Source organism: Alexandromys fortis, unplaced genomic scaffold, assembly GCF_014885135.2.
Source record: "Alexandromys fortis isolate MF-2015 unplaced genomic scaffold, M_Fortis_MF-2015_v1.1 scaffold_4, whole genome shotgun sequence".
Lineage (NCBI taxonomy): Eukaryota > Metazoa > Chordata > Mammalia > Rodentia > Cricetidae > Alexandromys > Alexandromys fortis.
In genome coordinates this window covers 16,302,049-16,312,630 of record NW_026067944.1, presented here as the reverse complement: position 1 = coordinate 16,312,630, position 10,582 = coordinate 16,302,049, and the positions used below count along the sequence as shown (strand labels likewise).

Below are 10,582 nucleotides of genomic sequence, written 5' to 3'. Positions count from 1 at the left end.
TATAAGAGAACTTAGTACTATCTCCCCCAGATTCTTCCAGTTCCAAGAAAGAAAAATGGAAAGTTACCTAAGCAACAACTTGTTTAAATATCATAATAGATTCATTGTTCTGAAAACAGATCACGTTTAGTCCAAGATCATATGTCCTTCAGTCAGAAAATTCTGCACTTCAGTGCTAGAATATTTCATGAACATTTTCATGTGTCAAACTGTTGTTTGTAATGTATGCAAATCCCTTTAATGCATCTATTCATTCATTTGCAGTGCAACCTCATTACTTTAAAAGATTTTCTACTTATACACCATTTTCCAAATTTTTAAGTTATAGCTAATTGGACAGGGTTATTTTGGGATTTTTGTTGTTTTTTTGTTCCTGTTACTGAACTGAAAGTGGAACCCTTATGTTCAAGATCACTTTTGGAATCAAATAATAACTTTCATGATTTAAAAAAAAAAATATTGGCATTAAAACCAGGGCCTCAAGCATGCCAAACATGCTTTTCACTGCTGAATCATCCTAGGTGAGATAACCTAGACCCAAAAAGATGAATATAGTATGTACTCACACTTTTGTGAACTCTAGCCATAAACCAAGGACATTAAGCCTATAGTTCACAAGCCTAGAGAAGCCAAATAACAAGGTGAACCCAAAGAAAAACATATATAGATCCTTCTGGAAATTGGAAGCAAACAGGATTGCCAGGCAAAAGTTGTGAGCATGGGGGTGGGGGCAGGGGTGGGAGTGAGGTTGGGGAAAGGGGAGAGGAAAGGGAGGAGGAAAGGACTGGCAAGAGCTTGGGGGAGTGGGAGGGTGGAGATGGAGGAAGGGCGGATATAGGAGCAGGGAAGAAGATACCTACATTAAGGGAGCCATTTTAGGGTTGGCAAGAGACTTGGCTCTAGAGGGGATCCCAGGTGTCGACCGAGATGTCCCCAGCTAGGTCCTTGGGCAGCAGAGCAGAGGGTGCCTGAACTGGCCTTGCCCCACTATCACACTGATGATTATCTCGATTACCATAGAATCTTCGTCCGGCAACGGATGGAGATAGAGACAGAGACCCTCATCAGAGCAACGGACTGAGCTCCCAAGGTCCAGTTGAAGAACAGAAGGATGGAGAAGATGCACAAGGAATTCAGGACCACAAGGAGTTGGTCTACCCTGAGACAGTGTGCCTATTCTAAAGGGAGCTCACCAAATCCAGCTGGACTCTGAACGAGCATGTGATCAAGCCGGACTCTCTGATTGTGGCTGACAATGGGGGCTGACTGAGAAGCCATTGATAAAAACACTGGGACTTGTTTTTATGGCATGTTCTGGCTTTTTGGGACCCTAGTCTATGTGGATGCACAGCTCCCTAGGCCTGGGTGTAAGGGGGAGGGCCTTGGACTTCCCACAGGGCAGGGTCCCAGCCCTCTCTCAAGCAGGGAGAGGAAGGGAGGAGAATGGGTAGGGGAGGGGGAAGGGGTTGGGAGGAGGGAAGGAAGTGTAAATATTTGAATGGAAAAAATAAAATGTTGACATATGATATTGCCTGGCATCTGCTGAGCGCTGATACTTCCTTTTGCCCCAAGTCTACAGTCTTTAGTTATCCTTTACTAAAGTCTACTGAAGTAACTTCAATAGCCATCATTTTATGTGTGTGATGTTTGTGTGTGAATATGTTTATGTGCACCATGTGTATGTATGCCTGGTGCCCATGGAAGACAGAAAACGGTTTTAAACCCCCTGGAACTGTTGTGAGCTGTCATGTGATGCTATGAACTGACCCAGGTCCTTTAGAGAGCAGTAAGTACTCTAAACCTCCGAATCACCTTTTCAGCTCCCTCTATGAACTGTTACCCCCATCCAGCCTTAAAATATGAACAAAACCCTACTTCCAGCATTTTCTATGAGGTTTCAAAATTTTTTCAATAACCTGAATGTGATACATTAACTGAAATATTTCACTTTTAGGAGACATAAAAATTTCTTTCATATAGGCTGAATTCTTCTTGAAATCAGTGTACTACATAAAACTGAACACTTGCATTATCAACAAGGACAATGTTTTATTGAACAAATCTATGTACAATACAAAAAGTTTCTTGAAATGAGACACTATTGTTGATTTATTGCAGTTCAATGGCTCAGTTTTAATTTGTACTTTTATAAAATGCAAAGTAAAATAATTTAATATTCAACAAGGAAGCACAAATTTCCCTTCTTGCTGAATCTGTAATATCTTTCACATAATAACAATTCCAAAATGCATATGCAGCATTTGCTCATTCTGAAAAGGTGTTTGACAGTACCAAATAAATTAAAAAATAAACACTATCATCCCTTTTAGGCTTTTCATTCATACAACATTAAACCAAACATGGAATTACAGCTAAATTCAGTGTGATTTGAAAAGAATCACAAGATCAATGATATAAATTATGGATTCATTATATATTGGTGGTTTTCAAAAAATGAATATGGCTAGTGCCCAAAGTACCAGTGTCCTTGTCCATGGAGATTCCCTCCTGTGCGTCTTCTGTGTCTAGCAGCAAGGGTTCAGGTATGCACTTTTCCTGACCTCACTGACACATAGAAGAATTTTAAAACAAAGATTTGAAACTTGGCCCATGTATCCTCAACATAAAAGTAGAAAAAAAGAAAGGAGATGGGAAAGAGTGTAAGTGAGACAATAGCTTCCTTTCTAAATCCCAAATGAGATCTGCTGGAAGTTCACACAAAAGCAAAGTGTTTTGGAGTAAAATCATAAAATGCACACATTCTTTCAAGAGGTAAAAGTGAGAAGTATATAAAGAGGTAAGAAAAATGTGGTCAAACAGAATGTTACATGACATTTTGATTTGATTAAATATGAACCATTTTTATCTATATGAAAAATTTCTCCTAGCAACACAAGAGAAAACCTTTAAATTAAGCTTAAAGTCAAAATAGCAGATGGAATTTGTTTAAGACATCTTCACACAAACTTCAAAATTCACGAAAATAACATTTTATGTACTTATATTTATCAGTGGTTACAGTTGTAAAAAGTAAAGAAATGGTAAAATGTTATTAAGTGGAAAATGTACAAAGCAGAAATTATGTTTCAAAAAAAACTTCATTGTGCAAATGAACCAGTTTTCAAACAATTTTTATTACAAGATATACTTTTAAGATGAACTAAAAGTCAATTATTACATTTTTTTAGTGTCAGGAAATATGGAAAACAGTTTGAGTTGAATTTAATGGATTTAGAACTTTTGAGTTGTACTTATCTGTTTTCTGCATGTAAATTCCACAGCCTAATGTAGGCTATATAACAAAACTAAAACTAACTTAAATCTGATTGGAATGGACTAACGACCATCATTGCATAGTTGCAAATGCCCATGGTAAATAATAAAATACAGAACTTTAAAAAAAAATCCTCTGGTATAGCATTCCTGGAAAAAAAATTTTTTTAACATCTGGATGCCACCCTAAAAGTAATGTCTCATTTTTATAACCTCATTCAAGTAGCCATAATGTTCCTAAAATCTGTAGTATGTGTGATGAGATTGTCTGATTTATATAAAACCATGCTGGAATAAGTGGAACACACTCAGTTGTCAGTGATATAAAGTGTGTCTAAAGAATTCACCTGTTTGTATTCTCTTTATCGCATTTCTGAGTAATATAGGAGTAGGTAGATAGGTGTAAAATATCTAGAGGATTTTTTTTAACCTGTAAAACATTTGTTTTAATAATTTAATAAGTTAAAATCTTTCTTAGGAAAATTAATGGTCACCAAAGACAATAATGCATTAATATATGTTATGTGTTCCTGTTGTGCAAATTTTGGTGTAAATACTTTCTTAAGTACAAAAATTATTTTGTAGGCCAAATTCATCACTTTTGAAGAAAGTACATTAGTATGGCTTACTTTGGAATTAATTCTCCTAACTCAATAAAGTAAACTCTTCATCTGATTCTTAACAGACATACTTTTAAGCCAATTATTTTCATAGGATCATACTTAGATAACTCACACTAATGTCTAAAGGACTTTACTATGAATCATCAAGCAATGTCCTAATACTATGTACAGATAGAAATAGCCCAGTGTGCTTTTACCATTATTCACATTGAAGAATTTTCAATTCAGTGTTTTCCTTCAATTGTCTACCATGCGATGGACTTAGATTCTTCTTGCATCCTCCCAAAGAAACTGATACTATTCTTACTTTTCTACTTAACACTGCTGCATTTTAAATATAATGAGTGGACTTTACAGAAGTGGTATGCTGAATGTTCTTATCAAGAGCTTAACCAAGCACTGTTTTTGTTTGGATTTTTATTTTTCAATGGTGGCATGCCATTCACTCAACTCTGACCTGCCTACTTAGTCATTTGAAAACAAGTTACAATCTTTAGTAGATAGCATGGTGATAAATCAAGCTTCATTTCTATGTATCAGCTTCTAAATTATATCAAAAACTAAAGAGCAATGAATGGTTCTTTAAAATATGTTTGACCAGAGGGAAGACATAATGAATATGCATGACAAGAAAACAAATCAAATCCCATTTTCAGAATGTTTTACATTGTTTATTGTAAACCAGCTCCCCCTCCACCTTATTATAATGAATCAACTTTTTCCTTTCTTCAGTAAGGCCATAGCTGGTTTTTATTTCTGACTAGTTACCCAAATGTGTTTTCACATAAGCAAAACTGAACATGCTGCTATTAATCACCATAAACTTTTAAAAAGTGTGGTTTCATGGATAACTGGTACTTTGGGAATATTATAACCCTTTTGGAGTCTTAGCCGGCACATCTCCTCTACAAGTTCATTCCAGAAAATGTGCTTTGTCTTTTCTTTAGTAATCCGAGACCACTCTAAAATTAAGGCCATCAGGGAAATAGCAAACTGGATGATGCATTTTCTTGTAGTGTTTTTTGTTTGTTTCACACTACAGCATGATCAAAAGATCTTTCTGAGACATTATCAGGCACCTGTAAAATAAAACATGTGTTAATGCAAGTTTTATGGATTATAGTAGAAAAGCAAAGCTTATATTTCTGGTATCCATGTGTGCATGTGTTTTGTGGTGTACATGTATGTGTATGCATGCCTGTGTGTGAGCACATGTCTACAGGTACATGTAGAGACTGGAGGCTGATGTTGGGTTATCTTTCTTGATCATTTTCTACCTTACTTAAGCAGGTTCTCTCACTGGAATCCAAAGCTCACAGATTCTGCTAGTCTAGCTAGCCAGCTTGCTTGGTGATCTTAGCTGAGCCTCCTACATGTTAGAATTAGAGGCAAGGCATTAGGCCAGCCCAGCATTTACATGGGTGCTAGCAATCTAAAGTCTAGTCCTCATCACTGCACACGAAATATTTTATCTGCTGAGCCATCTCCCCAGGCTCTTATGTTTTTGACACCAATTTAATTTCACTTGCTTCCTATTCTACCATGCTGATGAAATTTACTGTCTCTATTATATGAAACTTGGAATGAAGAAAAGCCACTACTAGTTGAAAGAGTGCAGAATAGTAAGAAGAGCAGGAGCAAAGAGTGAAAAATCTTGAATCCCAGCTTCCAAGGTTCCCAAGCCTATGCAAACTACCTGTGAGATTGTTGCTTAATTTAAAACAAGGATATTAATTTCATAAAATCATACTGGTTGTGGACTGAAAGGAAATATGTGAAATAGTGCTTTATCATCTGGGCTACATAGATGTTAGATGTTTATGGTCCTAGCAGTACAAAGATACATTTTGGCTACATTGATCATGTCTTTCTATCTCTATAGATAGAGCTACTGAAAAGAGAAGACTTACTTTCATCATCTGAATCAAATCCAAAGAGTGTCTGACATTTCTTTTGTGCAAGGTGAGCCTCAAGTGCTTCTGCATTACAGTAGGTGGTCAGGCATTTGCCACATCGTAATCTTTCCACTGGTTTTTTACATATGTTATCTTGATCAGAACAGGCATCTACTCGATCAGTCAGAAATTTTCTGCGTTTTGGCATACTAAGGTATCGTTCATCAAGGTAACTGGGAGGCAAAGGTCTAACGTATGGCTTTGTTAAAATTAAGCCATATGAAGTATGTTCACTTGAAAGATTTGGTTTAGATGGTGCCTGAGATACTGACAGGGCACTGTGTTCTTGTGATACAACATTGGTTAAAGCAGAACCATTTTCTGTCCTGTTTCTGTTTATATCTGATTTCAGAGAAGGATCTGACGTAACTAACAGTGTTTGCTCTATTTCACTGTGTCCATTGACTAAGTCACTGGTACTATGACTACTTTCAGGATTTGGCTCTATGGCAGGCATCTTTTGGTCTATCAAGCTTATATTTGAAACAGTATTATCAGAATGTTCATTTCCATTCTGAAATAAATTGTCTGTTTTCTTTTCCATAGTGTCTATATATGTCTTTGGTTCTGTAGAATCTTTCCTTGATTTACTAGTAGAAACTGGCTGATAAACCGTTTGGTTCTCATCACTAGAAGAAGGGTCTATTTCCTGATGATTAAGAACTGCTTCACTCAGTTGTACAGATGATTCTGGTGTTTTGCTTAAGTAATGCTGGGCTTCGTGTTCATATAACAGAGGAAGATCTTCAAAAAGCTCATGGCATTCTGGAAAACTACACTGAGCTTGAAATATCCGGTGACTTTTTGTATGCTGGGCAAGCTGGAATGGCAGCTTAAATGACTCGTTACAATTAAAATGCAAACAAAAGTACACATTTGGATAGCTGTGTCTATTAAGGTGATCTATAAAATGCTGAGAATCTTCAAACTGCCTTTGGCAAAATTTGCATTTTCCTTTGCTCCACTTCATTACTGTTTGCCGCACATTTAAATCAGTTGGATGTACAGTCCTTGCATGCATATTTAGAAATCCAATTCTTTTAAATATCCTTACACAGCCAATAGCAGGGCACTTGAAATTACCTTCTTGGTCTGTAGCATATACATCTTTTGGATGGCAAACAGTTCCATTGATTTTATGAAGTACTGATGTTTCTTGATTCAGGTCATAGTCATCTTCACAATCATCTTCATTCTCTTCCTCTTCATAGTCATCATCACACTGAGGTAAAGACTCTGAGATATTATTGAAAGAAGTGTCTGGTTTGCCATTTTCAATAGCATTCTCTGCTATACCAATAGGAATTTTAATAAATTCAGCCATGTGTTCACGGATGACCTCTTTGTTTCCATCAGTGGAAGCAGTCAATGTCTCTATTTCCAAACCCTTAGTATTTGAATTCCCATTTTCAAAAGAAATGGAAGTTTTAGAACAATTTATTTCTTCCAGAGTGATGACTTCTGGATCATCCTGTTGTGCTGTAGCAATCTGTTGCCTCTGGATCTTCTTAACATGGTTCTTTAAATGCTTCTGCATAAGTCCTCTGTTCCTAAATTTTCTACCACAGATCACACATGAAAAACTGCCTTTTTTCTGATGAGCCTGAGCATGTCTTACAATGTGGCCACCAAGGAATTCCTTGTTACATAACATGCACCGATGCCTTGGGACACTGTGATCCACTTTGGAAGTATTAAGAGCACTGAGGCTTCTCTTTGCATTAAGATGGCCTTTAGACGGCACTCCAGACACATCTTCAAGATCCGTCTCTCCAGTGCTCTGATCAGTGAGTGTGTCAAGCCCTTCATCCACACTCTGCTGTTCCACTGTCTTTTTTAGACTACCTGCAGAATTTTCCAGTGTATTTTCATTCAGAAGTCTCACTGCTGTTTTATCACGCAGTAATGCCACACAGTTTTTCTTAATCATTACAAAGTTCCAAAACTCAGGATCAAAAAATAATCCTTTTTTCAAAATTGGAAGTAATTCAAAACGAACACGATTTTGAACAGTACTTGTACCTTCACTATACTCTTCATCAGGACGTCTGTAAAGCTCTTCAACAGTGTGGTAGGCCTCTACGGAACGCTCAAGAAAAAATACTGACAGAGCACAAACCCTGACGATTTCTAGATCATTTGGCAAAAAATGTGCGATGGTCTTATAAATAAGACATTTAGTTTCAGGATCATCATGAAGATCAAGCTGAAGGGCACAACCACATATTTCAACACAAATTTGTAAGCCTTCTTCTTCAACCTAGAAAAACAAAAATAGTTCTACTAAATATAACTTAAAAATCATTATTCAAACTGCTTTCATGTTTAAATACAACTCCAAAAGGAAAGCTTTATGAAACAGTGTTCCGAAGTATGGGAAAGATTTCTAGTGTACATCTCTTCAATAATTATGTTTTTTTACCCTTATGTAGCACATATCTTTTATTAAATGGTAATAACCTGATAGAGTTTTATATTTAATTTTCAACAGTGACAAGACCAATAACCACAATATAAAATACTTACAAACTTTATTTAGACTTTCTTTCAATTCTGGGCTCATTTGGAGGATCATTCTCATTTTCTGACAGAAAGGTCAATGCATACTATTTCAAATAGATGCTGAGAAGTAATTAAATTATTTTTTAATACCTGTGCAAATTTTGTCATTCTAAATAGTACTTATAATATTGGTATATTATTGTTATTATACAAACTAGGCATTTTCTTCATATTTATACAAATATAAAAGGGGCATCATACAAATCTAATAAAGTAGAATAATAAGCCTACTAGAAATTGTATGAAAATAATTCAACCTTTACTTCTGCTAATGATAATTATATTAGCTTTCACTACAGAATATTTTGTTCATCTACTGCAGTCAAGTTTATTCCTGTAATGGTTAAAATAATCAATACTTATTTGAATAGGACAGAAATCACAATGTATTTATATTATAAGGTCTCTGTGTATGTTGCATGTCATACTGCCTACATATGGTTATGGATTAAAGGAAAGAGTAACCATTTGTAAATCTTCTTAGTCTCTTATATTCTGGTAATCCCACTTAACTACATACAGGTTTACCATCAACTAAGATTTTTCTGAGACAGTTAAGGGGTATTATCAGATCATTTGTAAATTAATGTTCAAAACCAGAACTTATTATGGTAAAAATGATAAATTTGCTTAAGTTGTAAGAAAAGCATTTCATATGGAAGCAATTGTTGTCAAATTAAGTAACAATAAACTGGCTTTCCCCTCTTTATTTCATGTACCATGCTGAATGTTTGAAGCTGGATAGAAAAGATTGTGGCATACAGAGAATGCAGCCTTAAAATCTAAAAACTAAAAGGATAAATATCATATGTACCTCATCTTTAATGATTTTCATGAAAGGAAATATGACTCTCACATTAGTTGCTGTTCTTAAAAGTTGGTAACATTGATCTACAAACACTTGTTTTGAAGGATTAGATTTAAGCTGTAGTTTACTCCATATGAAAATCAACTCCCTGCAAATGAGAAAAAGACATACATCAAAAAATAGTTTATTCAAGGACAGACATTAGTTCCTTTCCCCGATTCTAGACGGTCCTATTTAGAATATACGTAAAGTAGTTATAAAAGTGCAAGCTACGTGTCCTACCTTTGAGATTAACAGAAGTTAAAAGAGAAAAATAAAAAATTATAATTTTGAATTGATAGTAATGATTTCCAACAAAATGCTGGCATGCCTAAGAAATATATAGTATTGAGTCAATGCAGTTCTAATTTTAATGTACTAATACTGATGTTATAACTTTAAAACACACACTTTGACCTTTAGTGTACTACTGTCAGAACACCATCCAAGAATGGAGTCTTCTGACCTCAGTTTCTTCAAAAACATAGAATTGTTCTGGGAATGTCTATTTGTGTCCTTCCCATGTGTAGTGAATAGGAATGAGTTTACTTCGAATTAATCAGCTACTGTTATTTGTTTATATGCTTCTATGGAAAAACATGTTTTTGACACGTGTGACTTGCCCCTGTGATTGTAATCTTATTCATGTGACTCTTCTTAACCCTCAGAGTATAAAATGTCAGATGTTCTGAATAAAACTGGGGGATGCTTGAGGCTTTAGTCCAACTCATTTATTGGATTCATTCTCCCAGGTTCCAGTGCCAACTAGAGCAATAATTCTGCTAAAATACTAAAAGTAATTTTAAAATTTAAGCATATTCTAGTATGAAATTGTATCCTTTAGATCATCTTTAGATTATGTACTTTTCTGCAATATTTTTGAACAAACTATAGAGCACTTAAAGCATTTCACAGAAAGGATTTTCTAATACATGCCCAAGGATGAACAAAAGACAAATAGGCAGGAGAATCTGAGATAAAGGCAATGTATAAGGATTTAACTCATATTAGCATTCTTTAAAATCTGCCCTAATAGTTATACAAAGCACTGTGATTTAAAACTACTAAACTAGTTGGTGGAGAGTTTCCCTGTTTTCAAATGTTATTTACTGTGTATGTCTTGTGAGCACAGAACATGCAAGCAGACTTGGGCTCACCAAGCACAGGGCTCCTTTCTACATAAGAGGGTGTTATCCTGTAAGTAAGATCACGTAAATGTTAATTCCACTAGAAAAAATGCAACAAATCTGGTATCAAAAATTTCTTTGGGTCAAAACAGAATAACAAACATTTTTCAGTTAAAAATTCATTACTCCATTATT

At 35.4% G+C, this 10,582-nt stretch overlaps 1 protein-coding gene across 5 annotated transcripts in view; it reads right to left on the bottom strand.

The window, feature by feature from the left end:
• Positions 1 to 2,029: 2,029 nt before the first annotated feature.
• Znf654 (zinc finger protein 654) overlaps positions 2,030 to 10,582 on the bottom strand; it is a 61,605-nt gene continuing 53,052 nt past the window's right edge. For 4 of the 5 annotated variants that reach the window (XM_050148720.1, XM_050148722.1, XM_050148724.1 and 1 more), the window contains 3 exons: positions 9,228 to 9,369; positions 5,807 to 8,111; positions 2,030 to 4,975 (listed from right to left, as the gene is read on the bottom strand). In XM_050148720.1, coding sequence (XP_050004677.1) covers positions 4,968 to 4,975; positions 5,807 to 8,111; positions 9,228 to 9,369 — 2,455 coding nt within the window. In that variant the 3' untranslated portion in view covers positions 2,030 to 4,967. The remainder of the gene's footprint in view (positions 4,976 to 5,806; positions 8,112 to 9,227; positions 9,370 to 10,582) is intronic. The other variant, XM_050148721.1, reaches the window with a different exon arrangement.